This window comes from Podarcis filfolensis (genome assembly GCF_964270895.1).
Source record: "Podarcis filfolensis genome assembly, chromosome: 12".
NCBI classification, from domain to species: domain Eukaryota; kingdom Metazoa; phylum Chordata; class Lepidosauria; order Squamata; family Lacertidae; genus Podarcis; species Podarcis filfolensis.
In genome coordinates this window covers 1,068,420-1,095,223 of record NC_139614.1, presented here as the reverse complement: position 1 = coordinate 1,095,223, position 26,804 = coordinate 1,068,420, and the positions used below count along the sequence as shown (strand labels likewise).

At 42.6% G+C, this 26,804-nt stretch overlaps 2 protein-coding genes across 12 annotated transcripts in view; one reads left to right on the top strand and one right to left on the bottom strand.

Moving 5' to 3' along the window:
* The window catches only part of CUL1 (cullin 1), a 43,264-nt gene extending 37,944 nt beyond the window's left edge, over nt 1-5,320 (top strand). For all 3 annotated transcript variants that reach the window (XM_083577939.1, XM_083577941.1, XM_083577940.1), the window contains 3 exons: nt 1,009-1,114; nt 2,791-2,904; nt 4,728-5,320. In XM_083577939.1, coding sequence (XP_083434065.1) covers nt 1,009-1,114; nt 2,791-2,904; nt 4,728-4,808 — 301 coding nt within the window. In that variant the 3' untranslated portion in view covers nt 4,809-5,320. The remainder of the gene's footprint in view (nt 1-1,008; nt 1,115-2,790; nt 2,905-4,727) is intronic.
* A 2,498-nt stretch (nt 5,321-7,818) lies between these two features.
* The window catches only part of EZH2 (enhancer of zeste 2 polycomb repressive complex 2 subunit), a 61,077-nt gene continuing 42,091 nt past the window's right edge, over nt 7,819-26,804 (bottom strand). For 7 of the 9 annotated variants that reach the window (XM_083577946.1, XM_083577943.1, XM_083577948.1 and 4 more), the window contains 11 exons: nt 24,917-25,157; nt 23,794-23,963; nt 23,071-23,165; nt 20,270-20,310; nt 16,617-16,742; nt 15,755-15,933; nt 10,817-10,912; nt 9,598-9,679; nt 8,733-8,813; nt 8,541-8,625; nt 7,819-8,141 (listed from right to left, as the gene is read on the bottom strand). In XM_083577946.1, coding sequence (XP_083434072.1) covers nt 8,081-8,141; nt 8,541-8,625; nt 8,733-8,813; nt 9,598-9,679; nt 10,817-10,912; nt 15,755-15,933; nt 16,617-16,742; nt 20,270-20,310; nt 23,071-23,165; nt 23,794-23,963; nt 24,917-25,157 — 1,257 coding nt within the window. In that variant the 3' untranslated portion in view covers nt 7,819-8,080. The remainder of the gene's footprint in view (nt 8,142-8,540; nt 8,626-8,732; nt 8,814-9,597; nt 9,680-10,816; nt 10,913-15,754; nt 15,934-16,616; nt 16,743-20,269; nt 20,311-23,070; nt 23,166-23,793; nt 23,964-24,916; nt 25,158-26,804) is intronic. The other 2 variants (XM_083577949.1, XM_083577947.1) reach the window with 1 other exon arrangement.

Genomic DNA, 26,804 nt, shown 5'->3' with positions numbered 1-26,804 from the left:
AATTTCAGTGACAAAAGTAGAAGAGGTCCTAAACATATACACCTCAGGTATAGTTGCAGGAAATTGTTTAGCGAATGTGCTAGACACATCTCTGGGGAGAGAGTTCCACAACTTCACTGGGAATGCCCTCGTTTAGTCATTAGAAAATAACTTGGATGTTAATATTGTGATTCTAAATGGTTGAGTTGGCATTGTTTAAACAACAGAAGTTGGCTTGCAAGTAAGCATAAATGTAAGAAAGTGCATATATAGGAATATTTAAAGAATACAATTGGAACCATTGCATCTCCTTGGAAATGTCTATATATCAGTTTTTTAAAATGAAAATGGGGGCAAAATAAACAAGCCGTCTTGAGGACTCAGAAGGGGGAAGGGAAATGCTCAGGAAAGAGCAGTGTCAGTTGCATTGTCTCCCCTGCAGCCCCTTCCTGTCCCCAATTCCCAGCACATTTCCCCTGCCATTTAAAGTCTTATTGCAGCCTTCTACGTCATGAGAATGCAGGAGAAGTCCTGCTGTGTCCGTCCTAGGGGCTCATCCATGGTGTCCATCCATCCAGTTTCTCAGTCTACCAAAGTCCATGTCTTTGAGTGCCTTCCACAAGATGCTCCAGCTGCCCTGGGCAGAGGGCTGACACAGAACACGCTGGAGGGAGAGTCTGCCTTCTGCTTTGGCATGGGGCTGCCTTAGCACCTGCGAGAAGACCTTCTGGCATTCTCTTGCCCAGGAGCACCTAGGCAGGCAGTGGCCTGGGAGGTGGAGAGGGAGAATGAGTGGCTGAGGGAGGGAGGGGGGAAAGGAGAGGCTGTGGCCACCCCCAGGATGCCTGCAGCCCTTGGCCAAAGGAGAACATTCCTCAATGCACCGAAGTGAAAAGTAAAAAGGCAAAGCCAGTAAGTGGAATAGGGCTCATACATTTTTTATCTAGTAAAATTTCCAGGCAGTTCTATAGTTGTTGTTTTTCTTTATCTGTGCGTTGTAAAGTTATTTATCTGCCTTTCTCCTGGCAGCAAAAAATTGCGAGTGAACATTAATGTGCCAATGAAGACTGAGCAGAAACAAGAACAGGAAGCTACACATAAGAATATAGAGGAAGACCGAAAACTACTAATCCAGGTGACTTGGAATAGGTAGCTCAGGAACTTGGACCATGTGCAGAAGTTCTGAATATTGCTGATCTTTATCTAGTGGGGTTCTCTTTGTTCTCATGGCTGGCAGAATTATGAAATAATTTTGCTTTTAACAGAACTTACCTCTGCAATGGTTAATATTGGTGATTAGCAAAGTGAAATTACAGAAGACTCTTTTTGGAGGAGCCCCACAAGAGCTAAAGGGGCTTCATTCCCAGGATTGTAACACATTGGCCAGAGGTTTGTGTCAGAAGTGTACAGATTCATGGCTATAAGCAGAAAGGAAAACGCCAGAGTTGGACCCATTGCTCCATCTCGCCCTGGTCTGTTCAGACAGGCTCTTGAAAACCTCCCATCTTTCCCAGGCCAGCTGCCTGAGCCCCGGACTGAGCAGGGCCCTTTTGCACGCAGAACATGCCTGCTGCTGTTCAGATGTCCATGGGGCAGAATGCAGTCCTGCAGGATTTAAATACCTTTTATAAAATGGTATAGCAATGCTCGTTAAAATGGCAATGAAAACATTTTAGAAACAGTAGACATAATAAAATGAATACCAACAGCTTTTAAAGCAAATGTACATATAAAAGTACATGTCTGCTTCAGCTTATCTAAACAAACAAACAAAAAGGTTTTTTGAGGCAGTAGAATGGCGGCGGCACTTGCCCAGGTATTTTAGTGACTCCCACATTAACTTCCAGCTCTCCGTCCCAAAGGGCAGGTTCCTCCATGCAACAGCCAGGGGGGAGGTCAGTCTCTTGACTAGATTGAGGGAATTGCTCATTGATCTTGTGGGATATCTAATGCAGAGCTGGCTTTTAAATTTACCGTATATACTCGAGTATAAGTCGACTTTTTCAGCACATTTTTTATGATGAAAAAGCCGCCCTTGGCTTATATCCGAGTGAGGCGGCTGGTGGCGGCGGAGGGACGAGCGGCCTGAAAGGAGCCCTTTCTCACCGCTGGTCCCGCCGCCCGCCTCTTGCAAGGGCAGGCACAGGAGCCACGATTGGGAGAGGCACTATGCTGCGCTGCGCCTCTCCCAACCGCGGCTCCTATGCCTGCTGTTGCGAGTGGCAGAGGGACGAGTGGCCTGAAATGAGCCCTTTTGGGCTGTTCCTTCCTCCTCCTCTGCCTTTGCCACCACCACCAGGTTTGTGGTGTGGTGAACCGGCTTATACTCGAGTCAATAAGTTTTCCCAGTTTTTTGTGCTAAAATTAGGTGCCTCAGCTTATATTCGGGTTGGCTTATACTCGAGTATATACGGTACTTAATTCAGGTGATACGAATATGAATGAATAGACTTTATTTGCGTAGCCCACAGGCCATAGCATCAAAGGACAAGGATGTGAGGGCGATCTGGCTGCGACATCTGATACTATAAAGGAAATATTCTGCCATCTAGGAATTTAAAATTGTGTGTTCCAAACACATAAGTGAGCAACATTTAAACTGCAGTATATAAATTTTATGAAATAAAGTAAGAAGGGGGAAAATCTGTAAGATTGGCTATTTCTGCTGAAATGTTCCTACAGCCAAATAGATTTGTTTTGCTATAAAACACGGTCTCCATAATAACAATTGTGATTGGTCAAAAGTCTTTGGTAACCAGTGGCTGATCTTGGATGACTAAAACGATTCCCCCCCCCCCCCTTGCATGCTAGGCTGCCATTGTAAGGATTATGAAGATGAGAAAAGTCCTGAAACACCAGCAGTTGCTGGGAGAAGTTCTCACACAACTGTCATCAAGGTTCAAGCCACGAGTTCCAGTAATAAAGGTTTGTCTAAAGCGCCATCTTGTAGTTGGAAAAACAAATCTTTCTCCTGAAGTATGCATCTGCAGCCCTTTCCACATACAGAAAAATAGGGATTAGCATAAAATATACCAAGCTTCAAGTAGAATTATGACACTGTCTGATCCTGTTTCATTATACTTCAATGTAAAACTTTCAGCAACACTTTAAAGGGTGCTTCCACACGACAGGTTTCCATAGTGTCTAATCTCACATCACCTTCATCCAAATCACGGCTCATACTACCCCATTTAAATATAGATTTTCTGCAGCAAATGCAAGAAATAAAATCAGCATCTGTAGTCTGTGCTTGTCTAGAAGCTGGTTAGTGCATTTTTGGTGGGTTGGCCACGTGTGGCTACAAGTTCTGGGTGACCTCTCTCTCTCCACACTACCAGTTTGCTCCTTCTCTGGACACAAGCTGCCCAGTCAGTGTAGACAATATGGAGGTAGATCCACGATTGCTAGAAGGCAGCTTCGTCTTGCATTTCAGCGCTCGGGGTCGTGGGGCAGTGGCAAGGAAAAACTGCAATTTTGGCAAACTGACCTAGGATCAGGTGACTCCTGGACACGCACCCCAGGCTCTTGTGCAAGAGCACCACGTAGAGATCTCTCTACCGTTCCTTACCTCCCAATATATTATCTTTGACTATTTTTTGTTACAACAGCACCAGCTGTTCCTTTGCTCTTGCAAAAGTTGCCTGCCTTTTGCAGGATTTCGAAAAGGACTTCACTCCTTTCACTATTCACATTCTGATGCCTTGCAGGGAATCAAGTTGGAAAGGTTTCCTGCCCTAAAAAATCTCGCTCTCCCTTCCCCCCGTTTGTGTGTGCGCGCACAATCATTATATAATTACATAGCTACTATAATTACATAGATGGTTCTTGTAGAAAGCCATGGTTGTTGTGTGTGGTTTTTTTAAAGTTGCTCTGTGCACTCTTACAAACACTTTTTATCAGCTGTAACGAAGATTACTGTTATCAAATGCAGATGACTGCTAGTATTGGGGAAATAAACCATGACACAGTGTAATATGCCATGTGTTGTTCATCCCAGGTTGTATTTACCTAGATTTAAGACCTGCTAAGGAGCAGATGTTGGTTCTTATACCCTCACATGTAAAACCACAGAATTCAAGGGTGTGCTTTCTATTTCCCGTGACTGTAAATTCTTTTTTGGATATAGTAAGCCCTCAACTTACACAGGGGATTGCGCCTAAAGCCAGAATTGCGTATAGTCAAAATACATTGGGAGCAATGGCAGGTGGGATTGCCCAAAGTCTTTTTCCCCCAGATGCCCACCCTCTTTTTATTTATTACTATTTTGCCAAGCATGTGAAAATGATTGCGCACAAGCTAAATGTGTCTAAGTTGTGGGCTGACTGTACTCCTGTGCTGCTCAGATGAGATCCAGCAGAACCCTCTGGCTCCATGCAGTGCCTGCTGCGCTTATGTCGTCTCTGAGGACATTTAACTTGGTTCAGACTTGGGATGCTGGTGCTACTGCCTCTAGCCTGTTCCCCCTCTATTGCTACCTAAGTCCCATTAAAAAAATACTACAATACTGAAGTTGTACTATAGCATAGTGCTGTAGTTTACATACTGTATTTTTCTGTATATAAGACTAGGCTTTTCCCCTAAAAAATAATGTCCAAAATTTGGGGGCGTCTTATACACTGATAGATCTCCCCCCACTTTCTTAAATTGGACTCCCCAAAAATAGGTGGCATCTTATAGACAGAAAAATACAGTACTTTTTCCTTTTTCCTAAAATGGCTATGAACAATGTCACATCTTTCTGTTTTCAGAAGTGCATTGACATTCTAATAGAGAAGGAATACTTGGAGCGAGTGGATGGCGAGAAGGACACCTACAGTTACTTGGCTTAACGGTTCTCAGCAGCTGTCTGGGTGGCAAGTAGTTAAGTGATTGAAGAATGAGAACAGAACTTGTTGGCCTGCTGCCGTCTGGACCTCCATTTTTATAACCAAGACTAGGACTTCCATCTGCCAGTCTTGAAATTACATCAGACCTGCTCAGGATTGATACATTTCAAGTATGTAAATATGGACACCAATGCCATTTAACCTAATTTAAGAACAGAAAGGAATCTGAAACCTCCCTTGGAGGTTGCATGCTACTTGCATTTAAATCAATACATTGGCTATACAGCAACAGTTGTTGCCAGGCAGCATTTATACATACATGTTGGCAGCAGTTTGAGAGAGTCTAATTTGGCCCATGTGTAATCTGCTATAAAATCATTTGTATAGTGTGTTTCATTTTTTAATGTGTGATAAATAAAAACTTAAAACTTTCTGTACAAGTTGCATTTGGTTTTATTGTTAAGTTCCATGAGTTCTTTCTTAAATGTAAATAAAAGGTATAATTATGAAAGCCAGATAAACTAGTCCTGTTTTGCTTTTTGTATTGCTTCTAGTGATGTCAAAGTCTGGTTGCAGGTACTGGAAAAGTGAAGTTTGCCCAAAACTTTTATTGCAATGTGAAAAGTGAGAGGGAGTTTAAAGGAATATTTCCTTGGCCAGAAAATCCATCTTCCATCTGAAATTAATATTGGTATTACAAATCCACCTTTTCCCAATAATCATGCACTTTCATAGAATCACCAGTTATACCAAGGTGGATGAATACATCATCATAATCATCAGGTATGGGGGCATGTGATATTTAGCATATGTGGGGCACACAAGCAGCTGCCTGGCCATATTACACACACTGACTTTAAAGCCCCAGGATGGTACTGTATATGGAAACTCGCCATGATTATTTACAGATACAGGGACATGTGACATGGCATTGCAGTTGATTCAAACTTCAAGCATGACAAGATGCTATGAACACAGTTCATGGTCATTAAAATACAGAGACAGCTTTGAGCAATTCTAATTTTTAGAAATTTTAAAGTTTGTCAGTTGCATATAAACACTGCATAGAAATCAGGTAGAAATTTGGACCTAAGTTAAAATGATTTCAGTTTTTAATAATAAATCTATGCCAATTAAGATTGTTCAGGTTATTGAACTTAATGGTTGGAACATTCTTAGTGGATGATGGTCCATCAAAGGGGCTATTGTGGCTACCTAGCGTACAAGGCAGGAAATGCACACAAATTCAAGGAAGTAGGGCCACTGAATATCCCGTCCATTTCCTGCTTTTTATACGGGCAGCTGATTTTTTTAAGCCTCTGCCTTTTACTTCAGTCCTTATGACTAATACTGTGTGTTTCATGAGTCTCAAGTGTGTGTGCTGACTTGGCAGCAGCCACACTTGTTTTTAACAGCTTAATAGCAGCTGCCTCATTCTCTAGAACAACCCTGGTCATCTGTGAGGCCTGCTATGGTGGCTGTCTCAAATGCGGTTGCTGTGATACACCCAATCTCACTGCTTGGAATAAGGCTTGCTGCCACCAAAGGTAAAGGGAACCCCCTGACCATTAGGTCCAGTCATGGCCGACTCGGGGGTTGCGGCGCTCATCTCGCTTTATTGGCCAAGGGAGCCGGCATACAGCTTCCTGGTCATGTGGCCAGCATGACTAAGCTGCTTCTGGCGAACCAGAGCAGCGCACGGAAACACCATTTACCTTCCCGCCGGAGCGGTACCTATTTATCTACTTGCACTTTGACGGGCTTTCAAACTGCTAGGTTGGCAGGAGCTGGGACCGAGCAAAGGGAGCTCACCCCGTCATGGGCATTCGAACCGCCAACCTTCTGATGGGCAAGTTCTAGGCTCTGTGGTTTAACCCACAGCACCACCCGTGTCCCTGCTGCCACCAAAGCACACTGCAAATTTGCCTTTTCTAAAGCAGCAGCTGCTTCAGCACTTCATTGATCCTTCCAGTAACAACAGGGAGCCTGTCATGAACCTGATGCCTCCCTTCCTCCTGTTTTGTTTACTACTACAGAAGTACTACAAAGGTGGAGGCATTTCTTGGGGCAAGCTCAGCCAAATTGTGCGAGTCTACCCAGATTCTGCAGCTATCCCTTCAAGCTCCTATTATGTATCCTGATGCCTGCTCAGTTCGCCCAAGTCTAACCAGCCTGCTCTTGAATGTCAACAGCCAGTGCCTGCCTTGGAGGTTTTTAAGGAGAGGTTGGATGATTCTGTGATAATACACAAATCTTTGGGTATTCTGGGAAGATTTAAAATTGGTTCTTATTGTTGGGTGCTTTACAGAGATGACTTCACAAAGATGCATTTGATAGTTTAAGTTCAGTGGATAAATGTCAAATGTCACAAAATTATGAAAACATTTATTCTTACTTTAGACCCTCTACAATCAAGCAGATGTTTAGGGAGACAAAGTCAGCTGTGTGATCAAGAAAAGGACATCTATACTTGAGGCCCTCACTGCTCATTGTGCTGTTGACTGAAGATGGGAAAAGGGATGAAAATTGCAAACCTGTAAGAGTGATGATAGAATCAAAGTTGGAAGGGACCCCGAGGGTCATCTAGTCCAACCCACTGCAATTCAGGAATCTTCAACTAAAGCATCCAGGACAGGTGGCCTTCCAACCTCTGCTTAAAAAAATCAAATGAAGGGTGGTTACTGGTGAAAGTTTCATGGGGGTTCATGGATTTGAACCTATGCCTCCAAGTTCTGCCAAGCATACTGATTCTTGTTGTCATCTTAGGTTGAATCCACCCCGGCTGTAAGCTCAAGTATGTTTTTGATTCAACATTCTTCCTTTTTAGGAGGCGGGACAGTTTGCTAGCAGCAGCTGCAAACAATAGTTACAGGCTTTACTACAGGAGAATCCATTGCATTCAGTTTGATCTGTCATGGCGAGTACCTAACATGAGCTTTTTCTCAGCCAAAAGCTCAAACACACTTTCATCCAGCCTTGGACCTGGATTAATGATGGAAGTAGACCACTTAAATTCAAAGTTCAAGTATCCTTTATTCAAGGTTTAAAAATGTACCATACTGCATTATTGCAAAAGTTCAATGGTACAAAACAGGGTTGCAGCTGGTGAGAAGGCAATAAAAAGTTGATTTAAAATTTGTCACTATAAATTACAGGTACAGTACTTTGCAAATTCTGCATTTGAAATTGCATCAATTCAATCTTCAAAAAAATTGCCCACAGTACTAGAAACTCCTGAAGATAAGGCAGCTGTTTTACAGAAGAGGTAGTTGGTATCAAGGGATCTCCATTTCTCTTTCAATGCCTACATACTTGAGGGCATCAGCCTGGCTGTATCTGAAACAAAGTACAAAATGATTTGTTAAATTTAGGAGTTTCTAAAGTGTCAAAACAAAAGGAAAAATAAAGATGAAAAGCAATTTGTCTGCAAATTGAGTTTACCACTCAAAACCTCTACACAAGTCAAGTCAGATTAGCAGGGCAGTTGTGGAAGATCCCAGGCTGGAGCAAGTGCTGTTGTGGGTGTCAGGGCAGAAACATTTTCTGGGTGGCACAGAAATGACTCCTGTAGTCAATCATTTCTGTCATCTGCTAGTTCTTTGGCTACCACACTTTCGGCATTTCCTTCTTGGTAAAATGATCAGGTTGCATTCCCAAGACCTAAACGCTGAAACACTTGATAAATTTGGGCTGTTGAATGAGAAATGTGGTTGGTATTGAACACGCTATACATACCTATAATCAAAAAACAGTTCTTCACCAGTCTGAATGGCTCTCTTAGCAAATATGCCTATTCGGTGATCTCCATTAACCATCATAACTGTAAAACAAAAAGTGAAGTTGGTGCAAGGCTTTTTAAATATCTCGAGTGCTAATCGGATTCCTTGCTCATTTAGCTATACTCCCGTAAAATGTATAAACACTCACCTTTTGCATAGCAGTTGGGATTGACTGAATGGTTTGCAAATCTTATTTTGTTACCCTTCCTTGTTGCATCAACCACAAAATCTAAATAAAAAGACTGTTGTTAAAATGTCTGCAACAGACTGAAAAGTGGATACTATGGCAATATTCACTGAAATTGCTATCTGGAAGACTGTCACTACAGTTAAAATGCTATTGTCTCTGGCTTAACTTGTAATAACATTGAACACAGCCAGTTTATCTATGAAAATGTTTACTTGTAATCTTACATACGTGTCTAATGCTATACAAGAAGCTTATCTTACACACGTTTTTAAAAGTTTTTAATTTCAAACAATGGATGTTTTTTAATGAAACGCTTTCTCTGCTTCAGTGGTGTAGCCTGGGTTGCCAGGGCCCAGGGCCGCTCAGAGGGTGGGAGGGAAACGGACGGAGTGCGCCTGCGCATTCAACTGCCTAACGGCATCCACATCACCCAGGAGATTGCAGCCGCAGAGGTAAGAAAAGATGTTCCATTGTCTGGAGAGGTCACTTCCTGGTTCACATGGAGAAGCTGTTTTCAGCAGCAACCACTCCTGTGCCCCCCACCCCCACAGGCTACATCACGGCTCTGCTTGCCTTATATACCAGCCTTGTTTATAACACCACCTAAAAAGGTTTGTTGTGACGATCTATGCAAGTCTGGACTAAATGTTGACACCCCCAACAAGGTAGCTAATTTAAATATAAATGCTGTTCTGATCCCATGCCCCTCCTACTGTCTGAAACCTGAGGATGCACTTTGCTGGAAACAGTCACATGAAAACAAGCAATTTTTCATATCCCAAGAGAGGCTAAATAGTGGAGGGATTAAGAGTAGCACACATACCGTTATTCAGATTGAAGAGAAAACTGCACATATATTTGTCATATACTTTGCCTCGTCTGTCTGCTTCATCCTGAGAAATTATCTGAAAGGAAGATTTATTTGACATTGTTTTGGTAACATGCACAAACAGAACTGTCTCTCATCCCCCAAATTACCAGCTATCTTTACACGATTGCTGATTCAGCAGTTGAGTAGAGAAACTGCCTTTTGGCAACTTTTGCAGAAAGTCTCACAGGACTCAAAGCCAGATCAAACCTGTGTGCCTTCTAGGCAGGTGAATTCAGATACAGTGGTACCTTGGTTCCTAAACGGCTTGGCTCCCAAACAAATCGGCTCCCGAATGGCGCAAACCCGGAAGTAAGTTTGCGAACGTTTTTTTGGAACCCAAATGTCAATTTCAGCTGTCAGCATTATTTCCAGGGCTAATCAACCAATTGGAAGCTGCGTCTTGGTTTATGAACGTTTTACAAATCGAACGGACTTCCAGAATGGATTGAGTTCGGGAAACAAGGTAACACTATATTTAGATATTTCCAGCAGTTGCATGCCAAAACTGACTTTTAATAAGATTATAGGGAAAGAGTATCCTAATACTCAGTTTAAACCTTGGCATGCAGTACTTCATGCTGATATGTTAAAACAATAAAGTTGATACATTTTTATTGAAGATTTGTATTGCTTATTGGTACACCCTGAAAGGCATCTTATCATGTAAATAGGAAGGTGGGATTTTTTAAAAAATAGTAATTTATCATCCTCCACCACCACATTACGTCAGCATTTGCAAGTCTGCTACTGCTTTAGGCTATCTGCACCAACAGCATAAAAATCAAGTTACTCTCTTTTTCACATCTGTCCCTGCTGTCTCTCAAAGTCATGATTTATTTGAAAAAGGGCTGAGGAACTGCAGCTTGACATACAGCAGAATTACAGTGGTACCTTGGGTTACGTTACCTTCTGGTAACATAGTTTTGAGTTACGAATGCAGCAAACCCAGAAAATGTATACTTCTGGGTTTTGCTGTGCACGCATGTGCAGAAGTGGCGCCTCCTGATAAGGATTTTTTGGGGTTAAGTACGGACCCCCGCGACAAATTAAGTTCGTATCCGGAAGCTCCACTGTATTAACTAAGAGGCATGCAATACAGAGGACTTTCCTGAAGACTGGATTATGAAGTAGTAGATGAAAAGGCTAACTTTATTCAAATTTTGTTTCTTACCTCACCACAATATTCAGAGATGAATTCATTTTTCTGCACTGGATCCTTAATGAAAATGCCCCAGCCTGCCACATCAGAAGGTGCTAGCAGCAAATGCTAGCAGAATGAAAAAGGAAGCCCCTTAAACATGCAGAAAAGATGTAACTCTATCCAAATACCTATGCAGCTGTTACAGAAAAGGAAACCAGCTGGAGTAAAGTAACACTTGCTTTGCTCAGACAAATGTTCCTGTCAGCAGTCTACTTGGGTGAATAGTGTCACGCTCTGGCTGAGACTCACAGAAGGGCTGGCATGTTCCAGAGGAGCATCTCCTCCCCAAAGCTTCCTTGCCAGAATGAGTCTTCTCTGCAAGCCACGCCGCCAGGAATGGAACCTGGGTGTGCACACAATGACTGTCTCAGGTGGTACAGAACGATCCCAAGAGCTAATCCCTGCAGAGCATGCTCCCATGTAAGGCAGGCCGTAGACCATTCTTCTAGCAGTGTATAGCATTTATTTTATATAACTAGTTCACCTCTGCTGCTGTGTGTGTTCACAGCTCTACTGTCATGTATTTTATTTTCCCACCAAAATCAGTATCTGGAGATTAATAATATGTAAATCATATTGCCATAACCTCTAATCCTGGTTTTATTTAAATACATAAAATTATTATTTAAAAAGCATGTGGCCACTTTTCAGACATTAAATAATGAACGGAACTTAGAAGTTTTTTGAGCTGTGCATCTCTGCTGTAGAGATCTCTCTAGCACTGCCACAAGTGGGAAAGCAAGCAAGAGGGAAGTTCAGTATTGGGATATAGGAAAGGCTTTGCAAGTGACAAATGAAAGATTAGGTAGCAATCTTCTTGATAGTTATGTTACTTTAGAACTACCTGTTCACAAGAATTCTGAATCTGCTAATTTCTGTTGAAATTAATGTCGCAATCTCTAGAGCAGGGAATCTGTGACTCTCCTGACGTGGGGCTGCAGCTCCCACCAGCCCTGACCCCTGACCCCTGACCCCGATGGGAGCAGGAATTCAACAGCAAGTACAAAGCCAGTTCTTGAATGCTCCCCTCCCCCCAGTTTCCTGCCTGCTACAAGAATGGCCCAGTTCACACATAACAATAAGACAAACCACAGCTTAGTGTGAACAAACACATTTGTGGGCTCCTGGAGCAAGGATTGCAGCAGCAGCAGCCCACTCCCAGGCCATTCTACCTGGGGCTAAACTATGGCTTGTCTTAGCATTACACCTGAACCCAAGCTTGCGATTTGTCTTCCCCAGAAACCTCAAGTTGTAAGAACAAACCTTGCTGGCTTCTCATGGTACGTCTAGAGCAAGACAAACCATGAGCCCAAGTTCAAACAACACTAAACCATAGCTTAGCCCCAAGAAGCCAGGGAGCAGCAGGTCTGGGAGAGGAGTGCTGCTGTTGTGATCGCTGGATAAGGAACCCGCATCCTTGCCTCTGTGTGCAACATCATGGTTTGGGGCTTAGCATTACATGCAAACTAAGCTACTTAAGCTATCATGAACAAATTCTTCAAAGGTGGCCTAGGATTGGGGGGGGGTGTAGTTAACCCATATTTGGCGGTATTATGGACCAATCCTTATTAGAGTGCAGGTGGTTTTTGCACGGAAGCAGTTCACACATGCATGAACCTACAATCACAAGTAGTGGTGTCTGTACAAATCCCCACTTGCTGTTGTCATCATTAAGCAGTTAAAAGGAAAGATTGGTTTACCTGAAGTGTAGATTTGTGAAATGGGGACACTGAGGACAGTGGATTGGGTATTTCCTCTCACATGACCTCAGGCAGGAGCAAAGACTTGTGGGAGGCAGGCACCTCCTCAGTTTTTTGGATTTGCCAAGCAGCAATGTTCACCAAAGCACCTGAAAGAATAGCAGCCTCCCTCCCTTCCCAGCTCATAAATCAATAAATAGAGCAGCAACTGAGTACCCCTCTTATAGGAAAAAAAACCAGTGTGACTGCAGACCATCACAGGGATGGTTCCACTGTCCCCAGCGTCCCGATTTAACAAATCTACACTTCAGGTAAGCCAAGTGTTCTATTTATTTCATGGGATGCTGGAAACAGTGGATTGGGACATACCACAGCACTTCCCAATAACTGGGTGGGTCCACATGGCTGACACACTGATTACCAAACTTGGTATACACTGTACGGCCAAAAGCTGCCTGAGCTGAAGACATTTAGTTTAACTCACAATGCCTAGTGAAAGTGGAAGGAGGAGACCAAGTGGCTGCCCTACAACTCTCTATTGAAGTGGCATCAGCCATAAAGGCAGCAGAAGTCGAGGCTGACCCAGAGGACTGCGCAAAATATGAGATGGGTGGGGCAATTTCATAGTATCATAAGCTAAGAAAATGCACACCCTAATCCCTCTAGCTAAGGAAACTGAAGTGACCTTTGCTCCTAAGCAAAGGACACAGTAGAGAGCTTTACTTTGGACGCGGAATCAGCATGCCTGTTCTTAAGCCAAAGCATGCAGTGTGCCACTATTTGAGAGGCCATAGCTCTAGTTGCAAATTGTGTGTCCATAGTTGCGTCTGCCATAAAGGCTTGTGCTTGTAAAGGTTTAGAAATGGCTTGGCGCTGATGAATGGCACCTGGGGGAAGGGAGTGCAAAAGGTCCTTGAGCCACACAATGCCGGCGTGTGCAGAGGAAGATGCTGCGCAAGATGCCCTTATAGACAGGGCAGCTGCAGCTTGGATTTTTCGAAGTGCAAACTCCAACTTCCTATCAGTTACATCCTTCAATTGGGCGTCTCTTTCTTTAGGAACAAGATTCCAAGAAGACAAAAGTAAAACAGGACTGTCTACTGTAGGTGTCTTAATATATGATATGAAGTCAGGATCCAGATCATATAGTTTACAGGCTAGAGATAAATTCTTTTTGGACTGCATAACTCTGATTTGACTACTGTTTTTAGCACTGAAGGAACTAGCATATAGTTAGATTTCGTGCGGTTATCAATGAGCAAAGTAACTGGACTCTCAGAGGCAGGACTGGGAATTGTGGTAGGCTTGGGGGCCATTTCCAGTGCATGCATTATGCATTTTGCGTTTTAAAATAGGAGCATTAGCTTCCTGGAACAATCTAGTGGAAAGACAGAACTATCAATCCACTCTGCCTCAATTTCTGACTCTAGAAAAGATATTTGGGAAGAAAGTGCTACATCCTCAGCATCAGATAAATCCTCCCCCATAGAGGGAAATGGATTGGGCACAGAGCCCCCCCCCCCATTTAGCCACACGTTGAGAGGAGGTCACCTTTTTAACCACAGAGGTAGATTTTTTAGGTTGTATGTTAAACTGTAAATCCTCTGATAATGAAGCAATCGGTGCCCGTTTCAACTGTTCAATTGGAGTGAATGGAAAGATGGGAGCTGAGAAGTTGGCCTGGTCTGAGAGTGATGTTAAAGACCCTTTTGCACCCTGGTCATCCGTGAATCCTAACATTTCTGGTTCAGAATCATATATATCTTCTATAACATAGGGTGGAAGAGCAGAATCAACAGCAACACACACAGACTGATTCCTATGAACTGGAGTCTGTGGAGGGCCAGGCTCATTAGCTTGCAATAAAACTGCAGTCGAAATATTTTTTCTTGGGGCAACAGAAGTAGTAGAAGCTTCATTGCACCTATTTCCCTTAGAGGGTAGGACGTGTTTAAGCTTTTGTTTAGCCTTTTTGGGAAGAGGTTCAGGGGCTCCTTGTATAGGCTCCATAATAAATCAATAAATGGAAACAAATGAAGTTGTTCTGCACGCAGCCACACAGGGCAGACTGAGTAGCGTTCACTTCCAATGCCACAAAAGTGGACTATGGGAAAAGGAAAAATATACATCTCTCCAATGCTGTCACAAGTGGACTAGGAGGAAATAGACCGCAAGTCACAGAATAATAAGCGTAAAGAATAATAATGAATGAATGAATGAATCACTCCTTAACTAGGAGGTTCAGAAGCAATCTATCAGTGCCTGCTTACTCCATCACCACAACTGCGAACCGGGAGGGGAATATACTGCTGAGGAACAATAACCCCTACTCCTTCTGCTGTACCAGGGACTAGGAGAGCAGTCAATATGAAGCCTTAAATGATACAGAAAATAATGGCTAAAGGCTGTAGAAATCACCAAAGAAATGAGGTGGTGATATGGAGCCAGCGGCCACTGAAAGTGAGATGCAATTGCAAAAAACCTCAGGTAGGATTCCGCCCCCCCCCAACTTATCTTTAAATCTGATCTGTAAAATGGCACACGGCAAAACGGAGCCACAGTGTGCAAAAAACCAAGCATATTCAGTGACCCTGTAGGAGAGCAGTATACAGGGACGCTCTGCAAGAAAGTAAACTAAATAAAATAAAAACGAGAAGAACTAAGGTTGCTAAAGGGAAAACATGGTGGCAGGGAGGGACAAAATATTTTTTGGAAGATATATATTCTAAAAAATATTTTGTGCGTGCGTGTGTGTGTATGCGTGCAAGACTCAAAGACAGGTGTTAAGTTGCTAAAACTAAGGAAGATTAGATAAAATAAAGCAACAATAAAATGAGATCCAAATTGAAAAACTTATCTGAAGAAGCAGGAGAGCCAGGCGAACCATACTACTGAGTCAGGCAGGAGAAAAAACTGAGGAGGAAGTGCCTGCCTCCCACAAGTCTCTGCTCCTGCCGTAGGTCATGTGAGAGGAAATACCCAATCCACCGTTTCCAGCATCCCATGAAACAAATTACAAGCGTTAATCATCCTTGGGGTGAAAAAGTAGAAACGGCCAATGTGAAAGTTCTAAAGGAATCTACGTGGTGCTATACAATTTGGTTTAAGTAGAAACCATATTCCAAACTGTTGGCCAAGAAAGCACTTGCTTTTATAGTGGGAGGCGTTTTCCTGAGCTGTTGGGGATTAGCATAAAAAGTGGAAGCACCTTTTTGGATCCTCGCTGAATGCTACAGTTCTTGCAAGACACATTTTTGCTGTCCCAGTGATCTGCTGCTCCGCATGTCAAGCAAAGGTCTGGATCACACTCACGCACAGCCAAGTAGCAAGGACACTGCTTCGTGTTGCACTGAGCTTTGCAGCGGCATCCGGGAAACCTGTTTTGGCCTTTAAGAAGAACAAAGCAGGAAGAATGAGCAGCTTGGCCAACATTGTATTTTGCATGGAACAGACCTGCCCTGTACCTGAATTTTGTTCATCTGAAAAGTTACAAATGTCATTTCAATTTGATATGCTTAGTACATTAAAATAAATTTATTTTCACACTAGTAAATTTATTTCATGCAACATGAGACCTGATAAATCTCTGAAGTGGCAGACAGTATTTTCAAATAGGCAATCATCTACAGGCAACTCCCCACTGGCGTGGGGGTTGTGTTCTGAGGCACCGTGTGTGTCAGCCCGCCCCCTTCCGGATCCGAAAAGAGTGCACATGTCAGTGGTTGTGCGTGCCTTGAACACATGCAAATGGGGAGTTGCCTGTACGTAGCTGGAGCTGTCTTCATTTCTCATATAGCAACAATAACTTTCTTTAACATGCCAAAAAAAAAGATGTAGACAAAAGTCAAATTTGAAAATAGTCATAGCAAAATGGCTCTCTCAGAACTTCCTGGGACAGAGCCCTTTAAACTTTTCACCATCTGCAAACCCCTAACGTATTTGGTTCGCATCTAGTTTGGTCTGAACACTTCCATCCCTACAAGACATGAAACTTTCCAGAGCTTTTAAATTCCACCAACTCATTGAAGCATTGACTCTCATACAATATACCCATTTCCAAAATGACTTACATTCTGAACTGCACTGACAGAACTTCTCACAGAAATTTTGAGCAATTACACAGGGACACGAGCTGTCACAAGGCTGACGTGGGTGATCACATGGCTGGTAGTTGTAAACATGATTGGATGACCCATCTGAATAAAAAAAAATAACATTAAGAAAAATTTAAGAAAATGGCATTTGATAGAAAAGATCCTCTGAAAACCGTAGCTATAATACTTAAAGTTTCAAGTTGGAACAGATGAACATACTGTAAAATGAACCTAGGACTTTAACCGAGTTTACTTGTCTTGGCCTCATTACTTTACAACGTATTAAGGTTACACCGTTATGAATGTATTACAGAGAAAGCATTTCCATGCTTGTAAATTAACATAATACTGCAAACATGTCTATTTCACAGCGTATTTGCAGTATAACAGATAATGCAAATCAAGATGATAAAGCCACAATTTTATTTTTAGAATCAAAAGCCTACAGAGATAGAACACATGGAGACTTCCGGGTTGGCGCCTCCGGCAATGGCGGAGCTCCTCCGATCGGGAGGAACTTGCTCTGTGAAAAGCAGGGTCTGACCGCCACGGCGAAGGCGGAGACCCATTGAAATCACAAGCAGGAGAAGCTTGTGAACCTGGGATTCGGCTGGCACCTTTTGCGCCTCCCCTACTCACGGGGAAACCCGGTTTCGGGGATCCGGAGGGACATGGGGTGAGTGGCGCAGTGCTTCGAATTGACTGCTTCTTTCACGGAGTGAAGCCGCATTGCTGTTGCCGGAGAGCGCTGACTTTTTCCTGTGGACAACTGGATTTTAAACAACTACCCGTGAGTAGAACGGAAATTTGGATCTTTAAATACCTTAATTTGGCACTGAAACGGGGAAGGTCTTAAACAGGAAGTCCGCCTTCCCCTTTTGTAAATAGATTGAAGCAAAGACGTTATAAGCTAAAGTCTTTGAAAGTTTTTGGCAAAGGATTAAATTTTCATCGGTTAAAACTACAAAACCCCCCTTGGAAGCAGGAGAAGAGGGGGGAAATTTTGGACTTAGCGAGCCTGCAGGAGAGAGTGAAAAACCAAATTACCACTGCTCCGAACCTGGAAAGGGCTGCCAGAAAGAATGAAGTTTTGGGAGAGTTCATTGACTGAGAACAAAACATTTTTGACAGCTAGTTAAATAAGAGAAAGATACTGTTTCCATTGTCCTCTTCTGCGTTTAAAAAGGAGGAAAAGTAACTGGAAATTGAAACTATTTTTATGGCTTGAATTGTGTCTGAAAGGATTGATACAAGTGGAGACTGTTTCCCTCTAGAGGGAGTTTTTGAAACTGTCACAGGAGTGCAACTGGGGAATCACCAGCTGCAAGATAAGTAATTGTGAGAACCAGAGATTGACCTTGGACCACTCAAAATGTTGACAGGAGAAGCCATTGTGACGGTATTATGCAAGATAAGCTACTCGCTGGAACAGCTTCATAAGAAGACGGATGACATGTCTTTTAAAATTGACAATTTTGATCAAAAAGTGACTACCGTATTTTTCGCCCTATAGGACGCACTTTTTCCCCTCCAAAAATGAAGGGGAAATGTGTGTGCGTCCTATGGGGCGAATGCAGGCTTTCACTGAAGCCTGGAGAGCGAGAGGGGTTGGTGTGCATCGACCCCTCTCGCTCTCCAGGCTTCAGGAGAGCCGCAGCGCCAGCCCCACAAGGTCGGGGGACAGCGGGGAGGCGGAACGCCGCCATCCCTCTGTCTCCCGATGTGGTTTGGAGGCTGACGGCGGGGAGACGCGTGCTTCTCCCCGCCCCCAGCCCCGCAAGCTCCGGGGACAGTGGGGAGGCGCAGCACGTCTTCCCGCTGTCCCCGGACCTGTTCTGCAGGCGGGCGGCGGGGAGAAGAGCGCTTCTCCCCGCCACCTGCCCCGCAAGCTCCGGGGACAGCTGGGAGGCGCAGCGCGTCTTCCCGCTGTCCCCGAACCTGGTCTGCAGGCGGGCAGCGGGGAGAAGAGCGCTTCTCCCCGCCGCCTGCCCCGCAAGCTCCGGGGACAGCTGGGAGGCACAGCTGGGAGGCACAAGCGCCTGGGGGGGAAATAATTTTTTTCTTTATTTTCCCCCCAAAAAACTTGGTGCGTCCTATGGGCCGGTGAGTCCTATGGGGCGAAAAATACGGTAATTGGAGTCAAAAAGTGAGCACCAACACAGAAATAATTCAGGACTTGGTACAAGAATCTACTTTGGCAGGACAAATTGTGGAGGAGAAAGAGAAAGCTGTGGTTGTTGAGCCTAAAGTAATACAAGCGGGATCCTTAGTCTTACAGAAGCAAATTGAGGATTATAAGTTGAGGCCTTCTATGATTGAATCTAGAAAAAGCCAGATTTTGAGGATTGGATCCCGGCTTGGATGGAAGAATGAAAGTTGGAAAGATCCCTCTATGCAGGGATTAACTGACTTTTGGGACATGGACTTGGGTCTGGAGGAGATTGGAGTTCTGGGGGCCTTTGGATTTGGAGGAATTTTGAAACATGTCATGAAACATCTTATAGACCTCAGCTTCAACCATGGAAATTTGGCTGACCTGCCTGGAAGGAATAAAAGCATTGTTAGGTTGGAGTCTTCCCAAGATCTGCTCTTTGGCATTAAAGAATATGAAGAAGACCTGCAAAAGAGTTAAGAGCCTCGAACATAAGATCTCCAGGTTGATGGACTATATGGAATTGACGGAAAGGACTGGCAGAATCCGAAACCAGGGAGAAGAGATGGTGGAAGAAGATTAGAGAATTTAAAGTTTATATATAGAAATACTGTAAAATTAATGAATGATAGAAAAATGGTGGAAAGAAATTTTATGGCCTTAGCAGAAATGTTATAAGGAGTTAAGCATATATAAGTATTTTAGTTCTAATGATAAAAAATATGTCAAGATATTTATAATATGACAGAAAATAGAGAAAGATGGAAAGGATTTGCTGAAACAATTAAAAGAAGTGGAATACAAAAAGGGAGGTGAGAGGAAGTCGAGGAAACAAGGGAATGAAAGATAGAGTATGGAAAAGGTGTGATGTATGTTTTTAAATGGTTATTGTTTTGTTTTGTTTAGGGTTAAGGTGGGTTAGGGTTTTGTTTAGTTTAGTTTAATATGTTTAGGTTGTGTTTTGTATTGTTTATATATTGTATTGGTTTTTTTCTTTCTTTGTTTTTTCTCTTTTCTCTTTTTTCTTTTTCTTTTCCTTTTCTGTAATCTTTAAAAGTAATAAATATTATTTAAAAAAAAAGAGATAGAACACATGTACATATAGAGAAGTCACAATTAACAAGACAGCATCTTATACTTTTTCATCTCTCTCAAACTATCTTTAAAGCCTACCTCTTCTTTGCAATTCAGCACCCCACCTGCAATAGACATATAAATCTTCCTGCTCACCAGGACTCATGTTCCTATGCACACATTCCTTACTAGGGGGGGATACAGTTTGCTTCCCTGAAATCAACTGGGAAGCCCTGAGAGACAGGAAACTGCCATGTGTGAAAGGGAGAACGCTTGTTTACAAAGATTCCCTGGAAGAGGGATTTGTATGCTCTGGTTTCCCAGGTTGTTCAGTATTATTGTTATTTAAAAGAAACACCATCTGAGAATTTCTGGACATAAAGTAGAATGTAAAGATGCTTACCCTTTTTCAGCTGTATCTTTCTGCAATGAGCAGCCCACAATCTGTAAAAACACAAACGGAGCATGAGGTTGGCAGGCTGTACTGAGCTGGAAAATGCAACTGTCCAGCTGAATCTCAGAAAGTGTCTCTGAGAGCCTGTCTTGTACAAGTAAAACAACAAGCTAAACACAGAGAAAAATTATCATTTTCTACATGTTGGTAATAAAATATCCTGTAAAGATAAAATTTATTAAAATGTTATCAGAAATCTAAATTTGCTCTGAAGTTGGGCTGAACAGATATTTTCACTAGTCAAACTATTCTACAGTATTTAATCATACTACAGTTAAGTTAAAGGCTAAGATTTCAAAGTTCAACCATGAGAAGGCTTTTGACCCTTTGTATTTCTATTTACACATCTAGTTTATTTTTGCTAGCCTAAATAAAGTCAAGATAACAAGAGATTTCAATATGTTCCATTTTTAAAGAAATCTATCTGAATACTGTATATGTATTTTTCTTAGTAAATAAAAAACTTCAATAAACAAACACTGTTACCTAAGAACCATCAGTGAATATTTCAAATGAACAGGGACACCTTTTGGGGGGGTGCAGAATTCTGTCAACTTTCTATTCAATACAGGGCTAGATCACACAATACTTTCTCTATGCAAACAGTCTCTCCTTGGCTACACAAATGTACTAAGATAACAATAAATGTTTGAATAGAATGATCACTGAAAATGGAAGCAGTAAGTCCTATGATTCTGCATGCTGTGTGTGTAGTATTTCATGTTCACTTCAGTGCATGTCTTAATATTCTTACAATTTGAATCATAGTCATTTCAAGCACAATCCAATTCAGTTAGGTATGCTTGTCCATCAATTTCAGTGGGCTTAAACACATTTAAGTGTATGTTTCACTTTGGATAGTTGCTCAGTACAGTGGTACCTCTACTTATGTTCACCTCTGGTTACATATCCTTTGGGATACATGCGCGGCAAACCTGGGAGTATTTTTCCGGGTTTCGCTGTGTGTGTGTAGAAGCGTTAAACTGCACGCATGTGCAGAAGCAGCATCTCCGGATACGCACACCTCGGGATCCGACCAGAGCTCTGGAACAGATCCCGTGTGCAACCAGAGGTACCACTGTATATGAGTCTTTGTCTTTGAAAGTCAATGCTATCATAAATCATTGTTAACTCTACAGCTGGGAAATTGAGACAAAAACCTAAGTTTATCAACACAGACATGGAACTTTATGGATGGATTGCCTGGGGTACATTGCATCTTATATATGATATTTCCTAAACTATGAAGCCAGATTTAATTTATTTACATCATACTTGGCACTTTACTTGGTTGGACAATGAATTAAATACTGAAATGGAAAGATACATATCAAACTGCTTTCTGGTACATTGCTGAGTTTTGCACTCTTTTCTACTCGTTATAAAAAAAAGAAGTCATATCAACACAGTATCTACTGGACCAATAGTGTCTAAAGTTCTCTCCACCCACGCAAGCCTTTCTCTGATTTGGCTTATGCTCAAAATCAGACAGGATATCTGAAGCAGAGGCACGAGAGGCCTATCCTATTGAGGGTGGCCTACTAGGGTGAAAGTCTTATAGCACAACCAGTGATTGGGATTCGTTATCTCCTAAGTAAGTGTGAGGGGCTTAATGGGGTAGGGGAACTCCTGGGAAGAAAGGGTGAATTGGATGTTGCTGGAGTGAGTGGCATAGCTGTGTACGTGTATATCTATGTATGCTGGTTGGTTTAGCATTTTGGTCACCATCCCTGATGCCCAGCAATCATATTAGTTTTACATTACTGCCTGTTTGATAGCTTACTGCAAATTATAGTTTTTATTGAGCTTTGCATTTTAAGAATATTTCTGGTGCGCTCTGATGCTGGTGGCGTAGGCACTTGCTTCCTATTTACTAAGAGGATCTATCAGAACTCTTATAGCTGTGGTGTGGCATTGGAGAGCCTCAGCTGAATGTTTCATCTAATATCAGTTTCCTGGCCAGTCAGGTCCTTGTTCTGCCCCTCCATAATGTGCCTGGGTGGCTACAAGCCTGCTCTGAGGGACTGCAGCATCCACACCAAGGATGCCTTCAGCGGGCTATTTCAGGACTCTATGGCTGCCAGAGAGCTGTTTTCATAAATCATGGCTCCAACATGTAGCACAGGCAGTGCCTTTGATCTGGTGTTTGCCACAGGATGGGGGGAGGGGTGCTCTGGAATGAGGCGGGTTGTGATGACCTCACTATCATAGTCAGACCACTTCCTGGTCAGATTCAAATTGATATTGGCAGTGATTGCCTAAACATCACAATCACAGTACTAATTTGAATTCTCTGCTTCTCCAAAGTGGATGATAGGGAGTGTTAATGAGAAAGATAGTGACCGAGTCATTCAGAGAGCTGAGAAAAAGCTGGTGGCTTACTCTATTATTACTCCAAGGTAAAGAGAAAACATTATTAGTACAAGACCACAAACACAAGGTGGGATTTCCAGAACAAAAATTCCACCAGGATTTGCTTGCAATGCCTGAACAAACACTGCATTGGTCATTTTATGGGCAGGTTTGTGGCTGATCTACCAAAAGCACTTATATTCACGTACAGAAAATTTTGTGATCAGGCCATAAAACATGCAAATACAATTAAAAATGTGTTTTCTACATTGGAAAGTTAATATTTGTTTAGTCCCCCACCTGTTTGATTGTGGCATTACTTTTTCAGTGCTGTTCTTTCCCCTTAAAAAGCCTTTTAGCCCTCAGTTTGCCAGGAAGCCGGCAGTCCATTGGTTTACCTGTGTTTCCTCTTCTTCTTTCTTGGAGGAGTATCAACATCTTCAGCCGGGGCAGGAGCAATAATACTAGATTCCTTTACTCTAAACTCATAAACCTGTAAAGACAAACATACTGTGGACTAGATCCTCAATGGCAGAAGTCAGCCAATTCCCATTAGCATATATGTGCTTCTTCCACCTTGGGCGAAACTGCATATTTACATAGGCAACATATTAACATAATGAACTAATTAATTCTGTTAATTAATCCTGTTGTTAAAAGTTATTTCTCTACTTTTGGGAGGTAACCAGGGTAACCTTGATCACCGCACTGTGCTACATCTGGCATGACTGGATGTAAACAGTGTAAACCAGAAGGGGCTTGGTGTGGCTGCAGGAACTGAATGAATTCGCTAACTCAGCCTCTGCCTCCACAGAAGGTGACAGATGGGAGAGAGGTAAGCAGAGCAGCAGTGAGCAGTGGTCTGAGGAGGAAATTCACCACAACCCCAGAGGCAGCAAAGAAAGGGGCAGACCTACTGAGTGGAGCAACTGCACAGCCCTAGGGAGCAGAGGTGGGCAGGGAGGGAACAGTGGCTTTAGAGCCTGGAAGGTGTTTAATGATGCACAACTAGGTTTTTATTAAAACAGTGTGTCATTTGCTTGCACTCTACAAAAAAGGCTAAATATCAAGGCACTACTCAGTTGGAAAACATTCTCTTTTAGATACCATTCCACTCTTACCTGCCTACAAGTTTTGGTCCCAATTAACCTCGCAATTGCACAGAAATTGTCATAGTAGGTACCAATGAGAACTCTAAACATGGAAGCTTCAGCTCCACTCCACTCCACATTCTCAGGAGGCTCAATATTTGGCTTCATCTTGATTGGTGTTTGACACCTGGAATTTGCTTCTGCAATATCAAAAACAAAACACTAAAGCAGTTCTTAAAAGACTGCTGAAATAACACCTATGTACAAAAAAACAGAGACCATATATGGAATAGGCTGCTGCTTCATATATAAAAGCACATGATTTGACTTTGGCCCCAGCTGAGCTCCTAAAAGGCAGCCTAGCTCAGGGTTCCCAAAACATCTGTCAGCTGAGGGACACAATATTTTTACTTTAAACTAGCAGCACCTCCAGAGCAGCAACACAGCAATTTCCTTGTGGGGGAGACAATCCTCATATTGTTCATTCACACCTGATTCAGCGAGAAAGCAGGATACCATGCTCTCAGAGGAGTCAAGACTGGAAGGAGGCATGGCTGGAGCCTATGGGGAACCTTTAAGTGTATAATTAAATTGATTTCTCATGGTACCCCAGAGGTTCTCTCAAGTCACACTTGCATGCCTCAATACACAGTTGGGGAATGACTAATCTAGCTTTTTCAACAGTCCCTGCAGGAGACATGCATGGACTGATTGCCACACTTGACCTCTTGGTTTTAAACCTCAGCATCCCAGGAAGAGTGCCCTGTTCACTCAGGGCCCTGTACACAAGGAGACCATATCCTTTGGAGCACTGAAACCTGAAACACAAACTTGAACTGTCTGGAGTTCAACTCAGCCCTTCAAACTCTCATTCTCCACAGAATCTATAGCAACATAATGCAAGGAATTAAAGTGCTGCAAATCAATTTTAAAGTTTCACAAGCAGATACTTGAATACAAAAATCTGTAAGGAACCTCCTGTCCATCAAACACACACATCCCCCCCCCCCGAATATGGAGCGACTGGGGCAACCTAGTCAGATGGGCGGGGTACAAATAACAAAATTGTAGTTGTTGTTATTACTGGAAGAAACAAGCATTTTAAAATATGACTATTTTTAGTAAAACCAGCAACCCTCCACATTTGTCTCACCAGAGGAGCTTGAAGTCTCATCTTTCTTCTCTTCCTCTTCCTTGTCATTATTTTCACCTCCTGTTTCAGTCCCAGCTTCTCTGTCACTGTCTGTATCCTTAGATTCCAGCACATTTATAGTGGGAGTGCTAGGCCTGCTGGTGTTATTAGGGAGCCTTCCCCTTCGACGACCTCCTGGGCGTTTCGGCGGTGTTTTTATTCGCTCAGCAGTCAAAGCAGCTGCAAATTCTTTGGCTCCTTCCTACGTAGGAATAGAAACACATGCACGACATGGATTTTTAAGGAAAGGAGAAAAAAGTATGGCTGATGTATCCTAGCTGAAAATAGGCTGACCAGAGCTAAAGAGCTGCAATGGGGGCTCAGGGTGATTTCCTGCTTGCTGCCTTTTGCACCTTTGGAAAACAGATGCTTACTTTTGTGCCAGACCTTAAAATGTAACATTGCTCTTGAAAAATCCAAGTTCAACCTTCCTTGGATGCACAGTGGTAGTCAGCTCTTTGGCTGAAGTTATATTCCGTTATTATTCTATTGTTTAGACAGCAAATGTTGAGTGCTTGTAAATGCAACTGCTTAGCTGAATTTCAACTCAGGATAATTTTCAGAGAATCCTAGAACTGTAGACATGGAAAGAACCCCGAGGGTCCTCTAGTCCAACCCCCTGCAATGCAGGAATATCAAGTAAAGCACCCATGACAGATGCCACTCAACCTCATGCTCACAAGGTATATGTGCTACACAAGAGGGATGCACTATTAAGAAATATTTGTTTTATGTAGCTTTCATTTTAGTGGTCCACCTACATTCTCTCTTTAGTTATGTTCTGAGCAATATTTTTGTTCAAAACAAATAAATAACAGTGCAGTATAAATGCTACTCATATAAATGGCTGCAGGAACCATTAGCATGATTTGTTCATTCAACACATGGGGTGATTCTCATTAACTCCCTAAGCTGATGAAGTTATTGAAAAGCAGTCCACTCTTGTCATACAGTAGAGTCCACGCTTCTCAAGTCTTAGAAGCCTCGGTGTTAGGAGGCTTTCAGTGTCTGAACTACTGAGCAGCTGAAGTGACAATGGGAGGGCATTCCTGTTATCAATGTAGCATGGAAAGATGGGGATACTTTCCAGGCACTTTCACTTGTAGGTAATTTCTTTTCATCTAGTGTACACCATCTGATCGAATAATGAAAAGCAAAGTCCTTCATATAGAAAGGAAAATATGAATGTGGTGAAACTCTGACAAGAGAACAATCCTTCCAAAGAACTGAGATTATCTGGCGTCATATCTTTGTTACTGAAAGTGAAGATACAGTGGTACCTCGGGTTACAGACGCTTCAGGTTACAGACTCCGCTAACCCAGAAATCGTACCTCGGGTTAAGAACTTTACCTCAGGATGAGAACAGAAATTGCATGGTGGCAGCAGGAGGCCCCATTAGCTAAAGTGGTGCTTCAGGTTAAGAACAGTTTCAGGTTAAGAATGGACCCCCAGAACGAATTAAGTTCTTAACCCAAGGTACCACTGTACTCATCTCATCACATGACAGATTTTTTTAGAAAGAAAAGCATGAAAGCTGCTTTTTCAGACATAGCTATTTCTTCACAGGACTATGCCACTTGACATGCTGCCTGCACAAGGACAAAGGGAAGACAGCTGATTCGTTCTTCTCTTCTCTCTAAAGAACAAAGTGAGGGTGCAACTGGTTGCTTTGGGCACATACAAAATCTGGAAGTGAAAAGCTTTAAGCAAAGTGGGTTCATGAGACATAGATCAATCTATAGAAAGGTAATAAGTAGGAGGGATAACCCAGAGAGCTCAATTTGTGACAATTTTTATTGGGTGTGAGAAGAATTAATGGATCATGGCCTTCAGAGTTAAACAAAGCAG